At 45.9% G+C, this 19422-nt stretch overlaps 1 protein-coding gene across 1 annotated transcript in view; it reads right to left on the minus strand.

Moving 5' to 3' along the window:
- Positions 1-18896, minus strand: part of ZCCHC14 (zinc finger CCHC-type containing 14) — a 45857-nt gene extending 26961 nt beyond the window's left edge. The window contains exons 1-2 of the mRNA XM_031615387.2: positions 17076-18896; positions 5575-5698 (exon numbers count right to left, since the gene is read on the minus strand). Of these exons, the coding sequence (XP_031471247.2) occupies positions 5575-5698; positions 17076-17639 (688 nt within the window). The 5' untranslated portion in view covers positions 17640-18896. The remainder of the gene's footprint in view (positions 1-5574; positions 5699-17075) is intronic.
- Positions 18897-19422: the final 526 nt, after the last annotated feature.

Genomic DNA, 19422 nt, shown 5'->3' on the forward strand with positions numbered 1-19422 from the left:
CAGTTTGATAGATAGGTAAACAAGACCAAGGAAAATCACCAGCAAAGCTGTATTTGCAGCACAAGGACTCACAGCCCTCGCACAGGGTCCCCCAAAGCCCCAAACCACCAGCTTCTCCCTGGTCTGAGAGCCCCCCACTGCCTTCTGACCTATGAATCAGGGCTGGCATCAGCTGGTAGGCAAAGTGCAGAACACACTTAAAAAAAAAAAATACTGCCAATTTCCTCCCCCTCACTGCACATGGATGTCCTTCAGTCAGAATAATGAGCTACTATTTGCAAAAGGTCTCTCACCAGTCTAAGTGTTATTCCATTTGCTGTTTCTTTTCTGTAGTCCATCTGTTCCCTTCAAGCCAAGCACCGAACGTGAGAAATCATCATCACTCCCATGGAAATCAAGTGTTGTCATTTACAAAATAAGGTCACTTTCGTATTAGAAAGAAGGGAAGCAGAGCAGAGAAATATTTGCAGTAATAGCAGGGAAGCAGAGAAAATTGCTGGCAAGGTAAACTATTTTGTGACATCTTCTCATTCTTCCTCTCCGCCTGCCTCCTCATTTTCAAAGCAGACCAGTGCCACATGGGTGCTCTGTGCTGATGTACCCAGGAAGCACAGCAGGCTGTCCCCAGGAGCTGCCACGGAGTGAGCTCTGCAACTCAGCCTCTGCTTTGAGGACACAGCATGGCTCTGTGTCCCTCCCTAGACGAGGCAGAATACAACCAGTATAACCTAGAGTATTGCTATTAAAAATTCAAACATTAATGTTTTCTTTATTGCAAAGTCAGACCTCTAACCTTAACTGAACGCCAGCAGCAGAAGCGCAGGCTCCATGATTTAAGCAGCATGCAGGCTTCAAGACCTTCTTAATATGCAGTCATCTTCAGGCAATGAGGAAAATATGCAACATCAAAACATCTTTTTTTTTTTTTTTTTTTTAAAGTACACTAATCCTTGGATTTGATTGCTGGAATTAACTCCAAATAGCTGATGCTCACAAACTTGTGTATTAGAGACAGTAAGTCGGGTATGCAATGCCTTGTGTGATTGAACACTTAAATTTAACACTTAAACAACACTGCTGGGCTTTAGAAATAGAGTTCATTCTGCTTCAGAGCTCATAGAGCTGAGACATACACAAACAGCTGAAAAATCACATACAGTTGGTACAGGGAGATTTTTCCTAAAGGATTACCATAGCCTAAATATTTCTTTAAGCCCTACCCGAACAGTGGTTGACCCAATATTGTGGGAGATGATGTATTCACCCAAAAATAGAACAACCCAGCTACAGAACGGGGTGCTGTGAAGTCTGGACCTGAGCACGAAGGATCTCAAGGGTGAGTCTGAGCAAAACTAATTGGGAGGCAAATCAGAGGTTAGAAACTGTGGGCTGCTTGCACCTCTGCCAACTTTCAGCTTTACCTCCCTGCAATCTGAACCTTACCTGAGGTCAGTGGGACCACAGCCAACAAGTGTGTCCTTCACATCCTAGCACTTACCCAAAATTAAATCAATACATTACTGAGATAAGCCTTCTCTCAAGTTTTCCCTCATGCCCACAGATTGTGGCTCCTTTTGTCCTTACAATCATGTGCTGCTCTGTGATTATTCCAGCCTGGGTCACGCTGAGGATCCACAGGATCCCTTATGGGGACTGAGAGTGTAACTTCAATTAAGCCACAAGTTTTTTACAGTGCTCAGCAGAACTACTAAATGGAGTACAGATGGTGGAATGAGGCCTACTGTACTCATCTGACATCTAAAAGCTCTGTTCCTCTGTCCACAGAAAACTGTTTGTGCCTATCATTAGATGCATGTGTTGCAGGAATTTTGATTCAGCTTCACTGCATGAGGATCACATTTCAACAGTTGCTTCATCTGAAAACAGCCCAGCTTGGAGGCAGCTCTGAGGTTTTGTGTGGCAACAGCAGAAAGGAAAGATGATTTAAGTACACAGGAAGCAAGGCTAGGGGAATTTTGGTCACTTTGCAGGAAGTTGGACCATCTTCCAGACTGCTTTGTGGAAGAAAACAGTGCTAAGTACCACCTGCAAAGCCTCATAATAGTAACGAGCATCTTACAGACACCAACACTGAACTTTCACTGCAGAAAATTTAGAACAGACTGTGACCAAACAAAATTTCACTGAGTGTTAGGAGGAACTGCATCCTTAGATAGCAATCATCATACTGTAACGTTCTGCAGTCTCCACTGCCTTATTATAAAGATTCTTTTGTTCTGCACTTCAACATCTGGCATGATGTACTTTATTCCACTGTGCTTTTGGAAAATATGCTGTGGTCACTGACCACGTTTAATACATGGCTGAAATGTCACATGCACCAAGCATTGCTTGCCTACAGTGCTATCCATGTAACGGCCCAATCATCCTCCTTGGAACGTTACAGTAAGTAATTAATAACATCTCTGGTGTACAGGAAATCACTATCTTGTGTCTGTTGGTCGTTTTGGTTTTTTTTCCCCCGAGTTGAATTTTCCATTCAGATTTGATTACAGTAACTACTCTCTTGTGGGAATGGCCACAGAAAGAACAACTCAAGCTCCGTCAGCTTGTTACTAATTAACTTTGTGAATGGGACTTCCCATAGGTCGAACAGCTTCTTCTGGACTTTGGCATAAAGACTGAAATTCCCTAAGCTACCACAGCAGGATTGGCTGCAAAGCAAAAGCTGCTGGTTAGTATACTGTATTTAACCAGTGAGCTTCTTAAATCAAGTTTTGGTACCTTCATCAGAACTCCTCCAAGTGAAATTGCTTACTGCACAGCACTGTGCTCACAAACACAGACCTGTCTATAGCAGGAACCATCGCCACGCTGCTGCTGGAAGTATTTCCCTACCAGGCATTCCATTCCAAGCACAAAATTGCACCTTTGAAATTGGAATCTACCAGACATTGACACCTACTGCAGTTACATTTGTGGTGCTTCAATTCTTTTTCTAGTAGAAAAAAGCCCAGAGTAACACGAGGAGGAAGGACAGCACTGCATTACTCTCCTAGTAAGCTGAAAATACAAGTTGAGCTTTTTGAATTGGGTTGCTTTGTTTGGATCAGTGCTAAAGGCATATTAAAAATCATACTGCACTCTAGAAACAGCAGAAAAGAAACCAAGATCTAGTAGCACATCCCTGCTGAAATTCCAGTTACACAGAACACAAGAATCTGGCCTATTTGTCTTCGTTCTCCTTCACCAGTGAGATCTGTCAATACCTTGAAGCCTGTGACTCAGCCTGCCTGCAAGCATAACTGCCCCTGAGAGGGCAGGATCCACTTTCCAAAGTTACCTCCATTTAAGACAACCTCCATGTCTGTGAAAACAAATCTGAAATAACTGACAAAAGCAAGAGCAAGAAAAGCACAATTTTACTTCTGCATGTTACAGCTATTGGACTTCCTAGGAGATCTGCATGCCAAAGGCCATCTGCATTTTTCCTATACTTGCATACAGGCCTAAAACAGCTCACTGGAATATAAATTCCACTGTTTTCAGCTATCTCTCATAGCAAAACATGAAATATTTGAAGCTAACAAGTTGTTCCAAACTGTGGATTAGGGGGAATACAGCCACAAAGAGCTCTCATAACCCAGCCCACTACAAATCCAGCCACTGTTCCACCACACATCACGCACTACTACTGACATTTTTACAAGTCAGAGGTAAAACACATCAGATTAATACACACTGCCTCTAATCCAACTAAACACAAAGGATACCACATCTTCAGTGAGACCTCTCATTTTTCTTCCATTTCAGCTACAGTCTTTTTGAACTGAGGCCCTTCCAGCTCTAGTCCTTTGCCAAGAGAAACATGCAAACTTGAGCAGCTCAATACTTCTGACCACAAACAAGAAGTTGTCCTCTCAAGATGTGCTGATTTTCTCTAGCAAGTCTTGTGTCAGACAAGAATTACACAATGGGTCGAGCAACTCATCCATCCTCTGCTCCTGAAACTGAATTTCATGCACTCTACATTAAAAAGTTAGCATATCTTCCTGAATTAAGAGAGGAGTGTTTGCTAAGAGAGACAAAAATATGCAGAGTGTGGTATTGGTCCAAGGCTGGCCAATAACCAATTGTACTTCAACCTTAGAAGGAAGAACTCCCTACCACAGAGGGTATCACAGAGAAAGGAGAACTCAGTGTAATTTTTGCTGCTGGTGAACCAAAAAGCAGAGTATCAGTTAGTAAAAAAACAACTGTATTTGTCCCATGACTCCTTTCAACCAACCTTTCAAAGAAAGCTCTAAATTAAAAAGCTACTCTCTTTGAAAACTAAGCAGGTATCCTATAAGGAAGAACAGATCAGAGGAAGACAATTTTCACACTGTACCATGACTAATCTTGGCATATATGGTACTGGAACAGCAGTCACCAAGTACAAATGAAAGCAGCATTGAACCCTGGCCTATTTATATCAGATGAAAGCCACAAACCTAGCCATGCTTCTGCTTAGTGCTGCATTTTTTTCCTATCCTGATAGCTTTTACAGCTGGAGAAACAGCTACTTACAGCACGATTCTGCTGTACAAAATGATTGCTACTTACAGCTATTGGGATTATAGTTGAGTATGTCACAGAAAAGGAGGGTCAGTGGAGGCAAACTAACAGCTCCTGGGGATGGTTAACTACTGCCAGGCTGCATCAGATCCTTTCCTTCCACACAAAGTGGAAGACTTGCTTGGAAACCCTTGATCTCAACTTATGCTGTACTAAACTATATTTAAGGACCCCATAAAAAGTTCACAAAAGCTGTTCTACGTGAACAGCAGCTCATGGTTCAAAGATCTTCCTCACTTAACAGTGCCTTTTGTGTGCATTAAACAAGAATACTCTCAAGTCACACTTTAACCTAGATGTTTTAGTACTTATAATCACAGCCCTGAGTGCGCAAACCGAATACATTAAGTGCAATTCATCAAGCCCAGTTTTTAGCCAGGCCAGCATACAATAACACTTGTTTTGTAGCAATATTTGGTGTTTTGAGGTTGGAGCTAAGGCATTCAAGTGCTAAGAAAGTTGCAACTCCTTCTCCCATGCTCCCCTCTTCTTCCACCTATTTCTTAAGCATTCTCGGGAAATGAAAGTGGAAGCAAGCAGCAGTTGCTTGTTATGGATGTGTTCTCCTCAGTGAAGTAACACTCGTCACCATATACTTCATTCAAGATATGAATCTCAAACGATGTGAATCTCTGTGATGATTCTGATCATAGAGTTGATGAATCTACATCATCTCTATTATGAGAATGAGAGGTGGAGTATCAGATTCACTCACTAGTATATCTAGTGAGAGCTCTGTGGGTCTTTCAATTCCTAGAAAACATTCTCACTTCCCAACAGAATAACCATATTTATCTCTTGCTGACCACGCTTCACTGATAAAATAACACTTCCTAAAAAAAAAAAAAAAGCCCCTCTATGACTTCCTGTGCTCATCCCAACCCTGAACTGAAGTGGCACAACTCCAGTCTCCAATGGATTAAAATTATGCCAATTGCCATAGAGATACAAGTGTTCTTTCCCCCACTGGAAGTAGGCATGCAGAAAAGGACACACCTTTGGAGTGTTTCCCTGAAGGCCTCTTGGGTAATGACTCCTCAATGGAATGTGTTGATGTATGTAGGACATTTTCCAAACTGTTACTGACACTGTTTATGGGGGTCTCGGACCTTGCAGTGACCTGGAAAGAAAAACACAAAAATCTGATGTAATAAACTCGGGTGCTCAAACACCACACCTTGCTCCAGCTTTGAAGGCAGGTAGGAGGTGGATGCTTCCAAAACCCAGCAGCAATGCCATCAATATTCCACAAGCAACAGCCCAGGGACGTTGTTGTAGTCAGCAGCTATTCATAAATCTAGATTAGCCAAGATAATCTATAAAGCTACTTAGAGTATAATTCTTTTTTAAAGAATAGTCACACAGCAGTCAATCGTAGAGATATTAAGCTCTCCACACTGCAGTCCTTAACTTTTCAGTGAGAGAACACAGAGAGAGAAAGGGTTCCTGGAAAACATCAGTCACTTTATGCTATGTCACCTACCCATGCAGAGGCAGACTTGAAGGCATTTCCAAGTATTTCCACATGGACTACAAGGAACAAAATCCACTTTAGGGAAAAACTAATCATTCTCTCTGCTGTTTGGAAGCCCACTTCAATGAAAAACAACATGCTGAGAATGCCCAAGCAAAAGACTGCATCATCATCAGAACCAACTTCATGCCTTAACGTGCACCTTCTCTATTGCATTTAGCATGAGAAACCAATTTCCACCGTCACTTAAAATTACAGAAGCAAACATAAATTATTAGAAAAAGCAGAACCAAACACTGCCCACTTCAGTTGCTGTCCACAGGACCATTCACAATTACGTAGCAAAACAAAAACATCTATTACTTGTGGCAAAACAGTCAACGCCTGCCTCATAAGCAAGGCAATTACTCTCTTGTTCTGTAGGTAATGAGAAGCAGAAGTGGACGAACAGTTACATTAGCAGCACTGAACACAAAGATGTAAGTATCTCAAAGAGGAAAATGTGTTTTGAAGAGGTAGTGAAGGCTAACAAAAGCACTCCTAATAATGCACTACTTCCATTGCAATTCCACGTCTTGAGTTCACGTGAAACCCTGCAGTAGGCAGAGCTGGAATTAGAACTGAACATCAATTTTAGTCTTTGATGAATCAAAGCAGAAAACGCTCGTCTCAACATTAGCTTCCCTCAGCTCAGGGTAACCAGTAGCACAGAGCAGCTCCCTGCAGCAAGGCTCCCTCACACCCTGCATACATCAGAGTGCCACGAGCTGGGACAGCTTGCACTGAGATCCAGACAATGCAAGTCAAAGCCAGCACAAAGCTCTGTACAGTTAGCTAGTGCAGATCCCATCTACTACTGACATTTAGACACATTTTAAGGCAGTAACACAAGTGGAAGACTTGCTATGGCTGCAGACACAGAAAAACTTACATGTGCGAAGAAACCAACCCAGAAAGGCAGAGGAATGTCACAAGAAAGCAGGATTGCAAGTCCCTGCCTTCCTCCTAAGACCAGCGCTCTGCTTCCAGATTGAAAAGTTTACTTCTCTCCCTCCCCAGCACAGCTTTTCACCAATAAGAAAAACGTAGCGTCAAGCTCTCGCACTGACAATACGAGCCATTAAACTAAGCCTGAAGGAAGGAGGAGATGATTCAGATCCCCCTGCCAAAGGCAGCCTTCCCCAGTGAGCTTCCCTCGCGCTGTGCCTCTCCTGGAGCTCATTAAGCTCTCGCTGCTCTGGGCTGAGCAACCCCAGCAGCCTGCTGCCAGGGGAAGGACTCCCAAGGGCAGCTAAATAACACAGTAAGCTACAGCATTACATTCAGGGCAAAACCACCTTACCCAAAACAGCCAGGTTCCAAAGATTGAGATCAGCAAATAAAAATAAGACTTGAAAGTGAATAAGAGCACAGGCACACGGATTCAAAAAAATCCCCAAGCAAGCAGTCTGCATCACAATGTGTTAGCTCCTATCTCGTACTCCCTTCTGTCCAGTATTCCTGCTTTAAGCGTGACGTGCAATTTAAAATTTGCATTTTCTTTATAAATAACCTCCAGCTCCTTCCATAAAGATTTAATTTTTATATGCTCAGTAAAGAATAACCTAGCCCATATGTCCTGACTGCCTGAGCTCATGCGCAACCTGATTCAGCCACACATCAAAGCAAAGCAGCTTCAGATGGGCTCAGAACAATCACAGAGCCCTGATGACTTCCAAATGGGGCTCTTCATTAGTGAGAGCTGATTGGTGTTAGAACCACTGAATCTCTGCCTGCTCAAAACTTTTGTCCCAAACTTCAGATCAGTTTTTCCACTCACTTAAACATACCGATATCGCAAAGGCTCGGATGTGGTTCCAAAAAAGTAGAATAAGGAAAAACATTTCATGGATCAGTTTTATTTCCAAAGATGTAGCAGTATTTTTCCAAAATTATTTGAGGCTGAGCAAAACCAGAGCAATAGTCCATCAGCTCTGAGCTGCAGAGGATACTGTCCTTGGAGGGTGGGGAGAAGCTGGGAAGAGATCAACTGTAGCTTCTCAGTGAGGACTTGGCTGAAGCAAACTGCAGGAACAACTGGCAAAGGTTGGCTTTCTGAAGCAGTAAGAGTCTGCAGCAAAGGTGGTAACCTTACAAAGACAACAGAAACAGCCAGGCTATGTATCACAACAGGCTGCAGAAGTGACATTTTATGCGTGCTTTATGCACGCAGAAAGAAAAATCACAGATCATTCAAGGCCTAAGAGGGCACAGAATGAGACTGAGGGGCTGGATTTCCAAATAACGTTATTTTTGAGATCACCAGCAGAAAGAGTTCTAAAAAAACTAACCAAATACAGTAGTAATCCTAGAGAGATAGAACACTAAAGGATTCTTCACTGTACCTCGCTCCATCCTTGGCAAGGCATTCCATTGAGGGCCAGAGACCAGGAGAGCCCTGTGATGCACCATCCATTGCTGCATTCAGATACTGGCAGTGTAACACCAGCGCTGGCTCACAGAAGATGCACACACACAAGGGTGCAGAAGAGATGGTTAAATCGCTTTTATTTTAAATTTGTGCCCACTCCCCTCCATACCAAAGCAGCTGGCTCACAGCTACACTTCGGGTCTTCCAAATGAAAAGCAGGCTTGTCTCTTGAACCTCCAAGTTAAAGCAGTTGCCATAATCAAGAGCAAAAAATTCACTGTAACTAGTGACGGGTTGAGATTCTGCTTGAATTCTCCTTTGCCTGTTCTCCGTGGTAGCAATGCCATTCCATCCTTTCCAAGGGGTCCCTGGGTGACACCAGTCTGCAGCCCCCAGCCCTGCAGCTGGCTGAGAAAAAGCCCTGCTGCTGCCTGCAGGCATCAAATGCATCAAGGTACATGATGAAGCTACTGCCAGAACTTCAGCCATTATCACATCTTTCCCTCTTTAACTGCCAGCAAGCATCTTTTTGTTCAGCAGAACACAATTATTTCCTTCTCAGTATCAGCTGTACCAACAGGCATAGATTTTATTTTACTCTTTTTAGGATTTTGCAGTGCTTTCTTGACTTTATCCATCAGGAAGCACACCACAAACTCACCAAGAGCAGTTCACCCCAACAGGTGCTGCTTCCTCCAACAGCTGCTGCCCAGCACAGCTCTGCCACCAGGCAGGACAGCTGAAGGCAGAGCAAAATGTGACAAATCCATGGTGCCAGATGCAGGAACTGTTTGCTGCACTCCCCAGGGACAGCATCAATTTCATGCAGGAAAGCCTTTCAGAAAAATAACAGGACTGATAGAGGTCAAACAATGTGGTAAGAATTGTTATTTTTCTTTTATAAGTGAAAACAACAATCATGCATTCCCTTAAGAATAACTAAACAGAACAGGGAAAATATATGGCTCAATAACAAAGTATTTGCTGATTTAGCTTGAAATGGAGCCAATGCTAACAAATCAACAGGCTTGCTACCTAAAATGTAGCACGGCCTATAATTCAAGGAAACAACGATATAAGATTTAAAGGAAGAACTTCTCAAAAAAAATATATATCAAGAGGGATAAAATGTTGTTTTCTATCCCTATTAAGGCATGCATTACACAGGAAAAAAGTGAGCACAATCTAAGAATGGAGTCAGCTAAGTGAGATACTATGGCTGCAGCTGAAAGGAGCTGATATTGCAGAAAAGCCCAACAGAAGAACTTCTGCTATTACTCGCCTTCAGAAGTCCCCTTTCCAAAAGGTTTGTCATAGTTTTAAGCTGACCTGTGTTAAGACCAATGCAGATAACACATAACAGAGCACTCAGGAATCAAAACACTGAAGTCCAGGGGAAAAAAAAACAGTCAACTCCATTCACTCCTGCCAGTTTCATATTAGTGAGCATTAACAGCAGCTTATTTTGAGGTTAACACCAAGGTCTTTAACACAGTGCAATTCTGTTTGCAGAAGTGCTGCAGCTTGATGGCACTGATACAGCCCCTGCATGCTTAGGCAGATAAGCTGCTATTTGCCAACAGATAGCTAGCTCAGGTTCCCAAATCTTTTAGAAGAAATGCATTGCTAACACTCCTTTGTCAGCCTGCTGATGCATGACGTTGCTCAATAGGTAAAGTCTGAACCAGAAAGAACAGCAAGAAAGGAAAGCCCAAAAGCTCGTAGGACTGGAAACCCATAAGGAACAGGATGGGGCAGCAGCAAGCCACCACCAGAACCACAGCCTCAGAACCAGCCTGCTTTCACTTCCAGATGCAAATACCTCTAAGTCCCAATGTCTAAAATTACTCCTTTGGCAGATTAAAGGTTTTACTGATCTTCCCCCCGAATGCTTAAGGAGCACCCACAGACACATCCAACTTCTCTCATAGCCACTGAAACCTTCAGCACTGCTCCACACTTACTTTAAATGCACCTAGAGGCTTTGTTGGAGCTAAATGTAGCTGAAGGTGCTACTGGCCAGAAACTCACTGTAATTCCAACACTCAGTGCCCATCAAAAAAGCTGCACCAGACACAAGTGGGATGCGTCCATGTTTTTCAACAGCGACTCTTGTAGGAAGATGGTGAGAAGGCAATTCACAGTAAAGCAGGATAATAGATTGGTTGCTTTTGTCCTGTGAGACCATTACTGGGATGAAATGAGGCATGCAGTACTTAAATACTTCAGGATAATCACCCGCTTGCTACAAGGCTCCACCACTAATTCACTGGAACAGACAGACCAAAGAAGGCTGGATTGTACTAAGTTCCACTAAACATCTTCTAAAGAATTTCAGATACCTCATTAATACTAGGAATATACACCAACTGCAGAGAAACGGGGCTTTTATTGCATTGTGCTGTGTATGAATGCCAATTGCAAGACCTGGTGACCGTTTAGTGCAAAGATGTGCACTTATCCCATAATCCAAAACAAAAAAAGCCCTCAATACCAAAACACAGCTCCTTATAACCAGCCTTTAGGATCATTCCTGCTCTCCATCCCAGCTCTGAGGCCTGTGTCCTTGTTTGTGTATTGGAATACACCCAACCACAAAGACATCAGAAGGGAAGAGGACCTTCAGCTTCTCAAGCATTCAAAGCACAACATGACCCACTCTGCTCCAGAAGCCTTCTGTCCTTAATAACACCTGTCTTTAAAACATGAACACTACACTGACTTTAGAGCTACAGTATTTACATTGCCATTGTATGCATACGAAACCACCACCACATGTATGTGTTTGGGAGGTAAAAGAATGGTCAGGTCCAGATCTGAAGTCTGCTAACGTAATCCAAGCCATGAGACCCTAAGCATTTCCCTAATGGAAAGGTTAATTGGCACTCCAGTCTCTCCTGTACCATTGCATATTTAAGAGAAGACCAAAGAGGAAATTAGTGCTCCAGCCCGCCAGCAAGCAGTGCCTGCACCTAATCACAGAAGAATGACAGGATCTCAGTTTTAGCAATTCAAACACACCAACACTAAACCAAATGGCTAAACGCTTCCAAACAAGGATGCTGTTCAGTACCTTTGAAGTCAGACACTGGAATGCTTGTTAGGTGTGGTTACCTACTGCTGGCTCTGCTCTTCAAGTGGGCTCTGCACACAAACCTGGTACAGCTCACGATGTACAGCACCTCGTGGTAAGCATTCCATTCCAAAAGAGAGGAGGTCTTCAATATCTTATGCTTAGTAGATCATCGGTAGATAAAAGAGTAAATAAAGTGGAATGCATCCCTAAAATGAAGCTTCAATCAGCCAGCACAAAAATAAAGGGAAGACAGCTCGTGGAACAAACAAGTTCAACACAACTGTCTTTTTGGCTGCTCTCCCCCCAGTGTTTGGAGGTACAGCCCATTTTTCGAGCAAACTGATTTAGGTTCTTAAAATCAAGTTCATTGTGTAGCAGCATCCAATATGCAGAAGTGAATTTGGTGGTGATGAACACTGTTACTGCATAAAATCACTGCCTTCCAAGGATTCCTTTGTGTTTTAAGCTCATTTCTGAGAACATCACAGGTGCAAGACTGAACCATTTGATTACAGCTGGACAAAAGTTTCCAAACAAGAGCACTGGCAAGAAATTCACCAGAATTGGAAGCTCAACACTTCTTAACCAGAACTCCAGCAGGTGTGTGCAAGCCACACTGCCTCAGGCACCCAGAGGAGAGGCACACAGCCCCAGCTGGGAGCCAAAGCCCTGCCCCACTGCTCAGCATGGCGTGGTTTTGGAAATGAGATCATTCCTGAGATAGTAATTACTGATCTACTGATATCCATAAATAAGCACCTGATTCTAGCCAGCAATTGCTATTAACATCACGAACTACTAAAACTATAAAATACCTTTTATTACACTGTATGGGAAGTTAATTCTTAGTTCTCCCCACAGTCTTTTCTATTTCTACAAAGCTACAAAAGCCCTAACAGCACTTGACAGGTCACAGCTAGGTTGCTTACTCTGGGGTTCTGTTTCAACCTACCAAGCAGGTGACTTCTCCAGCTCATCATTCCACAGCTGGAATATAAAATAGGAACATTTCTGAAGACAGGGTATGCACTTTGAATCACCTGCAGCAAATGCTGCAGAAACTAAGACAGAAGGTACTGAAGGAGACCTCTCAGAATATCAGCTCTACACAATTCCAGTAGCCTTCAGTTATTTCTAAGTTTTAGCTAAGCCTATGGAATTAGCACAGCTGAAAAATAGCACCTTATGCTATAAACTAGAAATAGATATTGGTGCTGTATTTGGAAGCTGACTGGGCAGCAGCTCTTTCCCCATTCACAAGCTATCAACCTGGAACAGCCACAGAATTGCACTGTCACCAACTGATTTCCATTCAGCTGCAAACAACCAGTGCTCAGACCTATTTCTGACCCTGCTTCTGCAGCTGAAGTCCCAGCCAGATTGCTGCCCTGGAGAGCTCTCATCACAGCCAGCAGGCAGAGTAGGTGCTAAGCAGCCAAAGCATCAACTTACTTCCCTTGTTTCACAGAATGATCTTAGTGAGTTAATTAAGCAACTTTCAGAAATACAAGGTGGCAGAAGCACACGCAACTTCCCTTCTTGTTCTAGGAGTCACATTCTCAGTGCTTATGATATAAGACTTCGTAGAAAACATTAGTCTGTGCAGTGACTGACATTACACCTAGACAAGTTCTGGTGTCTGAGTAAGCCCCTATATTCATTATGTACAAGACATAAGTATAAAGGGTTCTGTAAGGACAGCATCCCTAAAGCTCCCCCAAAACAATCAAGAATGAATGAAAAGCACTCCATTTTCACCTGCAGTTAAGAAGTGGTGTTCATTGATGCAAGTTACACCGATTAGACATCTGCATGGCACCTGGAGACAGCTTTGAGATGCTTTTTTTCCCTGGGAGTCACACATTCAGCCATGGTTTTGCTGTGTCCTGATGCTTCTAGCTGCTGTGCTACGAGGACAGCCACAGCCTCAGTTCTCAGCACAGCAAGGAGCCTTCAGGTACCATCCTGCTTCCTTCATGGCAAAGGTAAAAAAAGACAGCAGGATAAAGACAGCCTAAGGTACAGAAACGGCCTGAAAACTCTGGTGCATCACTTTCATCTAAAAATACAAGCCCTGCAGGAACAGAAATTTTAAAAGGCAAGGCTCTAAGTAGATGCCTGGGCTTCAGCTGAAGACAATTTATGCTGCTTCAACTTCTAAAAACCACCCAACCTTTGATTGCACGCCTACAAACAAGAAGTTTGTAGAACCCACACTTCAAGTCCTGCAAGCATTAACACTGCACCAAAGCAGCAGAGAAAGCAGGACAGCAGAAATTACTTACAGACTAAAACTACAGCCTGCTCCACAGAGGAGGACAGTCTTCCCTACTGAGGGCAAGAAAACTCAACGTTCACTTTGTATTATCAATCAGAAACAACATATCTGATAATTACTGACCTACTTAGAGCCAGCCACAGCCACCTTCTCAGGCTGGATGTGGCTCTGGGCAGCCTGGTCTGGTGATTGGAGACCCTGCCCATGGCAGGGGGGTTGAAACTAGATGGTCTTTGAGGTCCTTTTCAACCCAGGCCATTCTATGAGTCTATGATTCTCCTCTGCATCTTGTTAAGATGGATATAAACCAGTAATCCTGAAGCACAAAACTCAAAGCAAAAAGTTATCAGCAGCTGTTCTGTGTCTCCTTGCAGTCAGCAACTGCAGCAACTACAAAAGCAGTGACCTGCATGGCTAGCCAGGCTTACATGGGATTACCCACCCCAAAGCTACTCCAAGAATCATGATTTCTACTGTAATTTTCTATCATCTGTTCACACCATTGACCGTATTGCATGCAACCTTTTCGGAGCTGTTTCACTGTGAGAGTTGAAAGAGATGGGAAAGAAATGGGAAATGGATTGCAAGTTCCAAGCCTTTGGAAAAATGGTTGTAGTTGGTATCAAGCTGGGCCATATTTCAATAGAACCGACTGCAAAAAGTGCTGTCCAACAGCCTAACCTTCCTTCTTACATCTCCCTGAAAAAGTGGTGTGCAGATCATCAGGGATCTGAGCAGACCTCTCACTGCACAGAGAAAGGTAATCACACAGCACTGTCTCCAAGCACCAGCTTAGTGTCACTCGGGCTGTAGTAAAGCAGCAGTGATGAGAAGTGCTGGCTCTGGGGAAGGAATTCTCCTCCAGGTCTGAAGAGGATGAGCAGCAGCAGCCCAGGGCAGCTCACTTTCTCTTGTTGGTTTTTTTTTTTCCTAGGTGATGTTACAACACAAGTATTGTCACAACATAGCTTGGTAACATCACAAGATTCAAGTCTGCAGTGCTGGAATTTATTTGTGCATATTTAAACGGGGCTGAATGGAGAAAGGCATTTTTTTTCCACTTACTTCATCCAACTGTTGTTCTAAGCCAACTACTCACTCTAAAAGTAGCAAAATGACCGAGCTATCAACATCCAAAGAGCACAAGGATCTTAAAAAAGGAAATCTGTGTCTGTTCAAGCAAAACACGCATTTCAGAGACTGCAGAAGTGACAGCACCTCAGTGCTGGCAGGAAGAATGGGGATGGATCCTCCGTCCATCTTAAATCGACTTAAATAGCAGTGGAGCTTTTCACCTATGTGAAATCTGCACTATTCCTGAAGCTCTGAAGGCACAGACTGAGAAAAACATCCCTGCCTATGTAATTACATCCTTTTTTGCTCGTCTTGTTTTGGGAAAACTCGTGGTTGATTTGCAATCTTTCAATCTCAGGGTCCACACATCTTTTGAATAAGGGAAGGTGTGAGTAGCTCAGTGTCTGTCAGGAAGCTCATCCTGGTTTCTATTATACCCTTCTATGTGAAATATTCTTTCCACGTCTGTTTTATTCACATACAGGTTCAAAGTTAATAGAGGCAATGCCTTACTCTGCTCCTTCCCCCTCAAATAAAACATCAGGGATAAGCACTGTTTAGACACAGAAAGGGAAGATAAAGAAAAATCAGTTTCAGAACTCTCAACAGAAGTTGAAAAAAAAAAAAAAAAAAGCAGCAGTATCCAAAACCAACACAAAATTAGAAAGCAATTTGCATTCAGCAGAAGAGTAAGCACACACTTCTGTCTCAGATTTGAGATTCAGTGCTTAACTTCAATGGAATCCGTGCTGAGCCCTCAGCAACAGCTTTATTCCGGATACTATTCCAATGCAGAGATTTCTGTAGCCCTCAGGTATACACAGTCTCTCCCAGCAGAAAGGTAAGGTGGTTATTTGCTGGCTGAGTCAGTGCAGCCTCGGGAGCTGCAGGCTGTTAACTGCTCACACACCCACTTCCCTGCTACTCGGGTTGAACTTCCAAGCAGGTTACAGGCAGTCAATGGGGCAGCCTGACTCCCGAGCTGGAGGCAGCTGGGAGCACTTTGCTGCTCACTGATAGATCTCGTTACCAGCAGCACGCTTTCAAACGATACTGCCTAGCTTAATTGCTGCCAAGCTGCAAAGAAAGTTAATGATGGTGAACCTCTGACACCAGGATCAACACCCAGGTGGTTCAGGGTGATGCACAACCACATCTCTTTAACATCAGCAACTCCAAACGTTTGCCTGCCCCAAACCCAAACTCACCACAATGCCTTTGCCACTGAGCAGCTACTCCCCAAGCTGCTTCCATTGTCTTCCAGGAAAACACTTTCAGACAGATGTTTGTCCCCACATCTAAAGATACAACACACACTCCCCCTACAAAATCACAGGGCTTCCACGCACCAGGCAGAAGCAGGGAAGCAGAAGCACTCCCAGGAACAACCAGCTGAAGTTCACATTGATGCCTCTTCATCAGCTTGTGAACTCCTTCTCATGGAGTGAGACAAGAGCTCCTTACACCCCCTCTTTTCACCCCAAGCATCAACCAGGGAAATGACCTGTCAAGCCCGCAGGCTGCCATTTACTTCTAGAAAACCTGCAGTAAGAGAAAGAAGGGGTTGAAAGAAGAGAGGTTCTGGAAGGAAGCTTGTAAACAGGTGGAGGAGCAACTTTTTGCACAGTCTAATAGTGATAGAACAAGTGGGAATAGAGAGAGTGGTGAGGTGGTGGAAAAGGCTGCCCAGTGAGGTTGTGGATGCCCCGTCCATCCCTGGAGGTGTTCAAAGCCAGACTGGATGAGGCCAGATTGGATGGGGCAGCCTGGTCTAGTATTAAATGTGGAGGTTGGTGGCCCTGCATGTGGCAAGGGGTTGGAGATTCGTGATCCTTGAGGACCCTTCCAACCCAGGCCATTCTGTAAACACTACTGCTCTACCTGAGGGCATATTGATCTATAGAGCCCAATATTATTGAATAGCTCTAAACTAAAAAGGGGGAAATACGGGTTACTCAGAGAGTGGTGAGGAACTCAAACAGGCTGTCCAGACAACTTGGGGGTGCCTCATCCCTGGAGGTGCCCAAGGACAGGGTGGACGTGGATCTGGACAGCCTGATCTGGTGGGTGGCAGCCAACCCACGGCAGGAGGTTGGAGCTCAATGATCTTTAAGCTCCCTCCCAAGCTAAGCCATTCAACGATCCTAGGCTGAAAGTCACAGCACGGTGCCCCGCAGTGACCCACCTTATGGCAGCCCGGATAAGTCGCCATGGAGTTGAGAGCAGAGCTGCTGGGATTCTTGCTGGTGCTGGCCATGATGTTCTGGATCTGGGTGAGCTCCTGCCTCAACACCTGCTTCTGGTGGAAGCTGAAAGCGGGGTGGTTGGACGCCATGGTGAAAAGCAACAGGAATTCATCCCCGGTGCGGCCCTCGTTGAGCTGCAGCCCGTAGTTGTTGATGACGGAATCGATGTGGGTGAGGGTCCGGAAAAGGACCCCGGCGGCCTCGCGGTGAGCAGAACCCAGCAAGGCGAGAGAAACCAGCAGTTTGCTGCGCACCACCTCGTCCGTCAGGTTGGTGAGGCTGCCCAGATCGGCGGGGTTGTTGGCTTTGATTTCGGAATCTCTCAACGAATGATAATCCTTCCGAGCCAGATCTTCCAAACAGGCTCCCAGGAAACGCAGCTCCAGCGGGATGCACAGATCCAGCAGGCCGCACAAAAACTCCACTCTCTGAGGCGAGGGCAGTTCCGAAAACCACCGGTACACCCCGTCCCGCTGCAACCGCGGGCAGCGCTTCTCCACCATGGTGCTCCGCCGACCCCCGGCCCTCAGGGAACGCGCCTGGGCACCCCTCGCACCGCCCCCTCCGCGCTGCCGGCCGCTCCCCCGGGGGCCGAGGGGAACCGGCGTTACGGAGCAGCCCCCCGCGGCGGGCAGGGCCCGGCCGAGGCCCCCCGAGGGCGGCCGCCGGGGGCGCAGGCCCGAGCGCTGAGGCGCGGCCTGGCCGCGGGGTCCCCGCCCGGCAGGCCCCGAGCAGGCCTGGGCGCTCCCTCACGGGTCGGCTCTTTCTTTCAGCCGTTCCATCCTCCGTCCCGGAGCGCCGGGCCTCCTCCGGAGCGGTTCCGACGTACGCAGCCGAGGGAAAGAATCCCTCGTCGAAGGCGGCGCGGAGGCGGACGGCCCGCGGCGGAGGGATCCCGCGGTGAGGCGTCCCAGCCGGCACGGAGCGGGGAGGGGGAGAGAGAGAAAAGAAGGAGCGACCGAGCGCCTCCACTCCCGGCCTGACCCCGCGGCGAGGCCCCGCCCACCGCCCTGCCCATTGGCCCGGCCGGCTACTCGCGGCTGGTGATTGGCCGTTGGCGCGCTGCACCCGCCTCCCTCCCTGTGTCAATCGGTACCGTTAACCGCCCGCTTAGCCCCGCCCCCTTCCGCTGATTGAAAAGGGGAGGGGCGGGAGCGGGCGGCTTTTGTGTGGGGCCGCGGGCGGGCGGGCAGGTTGGGGGGGTTTTGTCCGCCCTGAGGGGCCGTGGTGGTGGCGACGGGGTTGTCTGCAACCGGAGTCGCTTTGGCAGTTGACTTCGGGTTGTCAAAAATTCCAAATACTGCTCGTCTATCCCTTTTTTCGTTTCCCTCTGGAATATCGCAGCCTATCGAACTGCGTTCGTTGAGGTCCCGTTGAAACGCAAGGGCGAGCAGCCGGCAGAGGCTCACTGGGGTTGCATAATGTCCCACATCGTGCAGCTGCACAACTCCGTTTCCGTGCGGCTCCCGCTGTGAGAGGGTCCTTGAGAAGCCCAAAGCCTCTGAGCGTGCTTTGCTCGCAAGCAATCCATCGTGCAATGGAAACCAGATGGACTTCCTTTTCCTGCCATGCCCAGTATTGTCCATTGGAGGAAGGGAGATGCAGAGGAAGCTCTCTCAGCCCCTTAGGAGAGGCTTACATTGCGCTGAGTTGGGGGCCAGGCAGCCTGCAGGAAGACACCAAGTTCTGCTGGCTTCGTTGCCTGCTTTGGTGTCTTTAACTCAGCATTAATCCGTGCTGAAAGCACCGTGCTGAGCAAGGCAGTCTCCAACCCGAAGTGCAGCGTGTGAACTGGGGGCCTTTGATCAGAAACAGCTCTGCAAACCAAAGCCAGGAACCACCCTCAGCAAAATAAATCAGCTTTGTGGCAGCTCGTGTTACTCCTTGCTCCAGGAGTGAAGGTCGTGCTGGGGTGCAGCCACGTGCCTGAAGGAGAGCAGCTTTTTGGACACCAAAACCATCCCTCCATCGTCTCTCTTTGTATAAATTCCCCTTCTGCACACTTGAGATGAACAGCTGAGGAACGTTCCTTGCTGGAATAAGCGGTAAATACTAACTGAGAGTGCAGTTATTTTCCTCTTCTCATACTTTCAGCACATGGAGAAGCTGTTACTGAACGTGCTGACCCATTTTTTTATTTCCAATGCTGGACACATCCACTTCAGTTCTCACTCATCAGCTGAAAGGTCTGGGCTGTTGTTCTCACATTGCCTTGATGCTGCATCACAAGGAGCAGAGCTGAAGTGCTTCTTCTCCCTTAAGCAGGGCAACAAAGCAACCTCAGCC

The sequence above is a fragment of the Phasianus colchicus genome, chromosome 13 (genome assembly GCF_987193195.1).
Source record: "Phasianus colchicus chromosome 13, bPhaCol1.hap1.1, whole genome shotgun sequence".
NCBI classification, from domain to species: Eukaryota; Metazoa; Chordata; class Aves; order Galliformes; family Phasianidae; genus Phasianus; species Phasianus colchicus.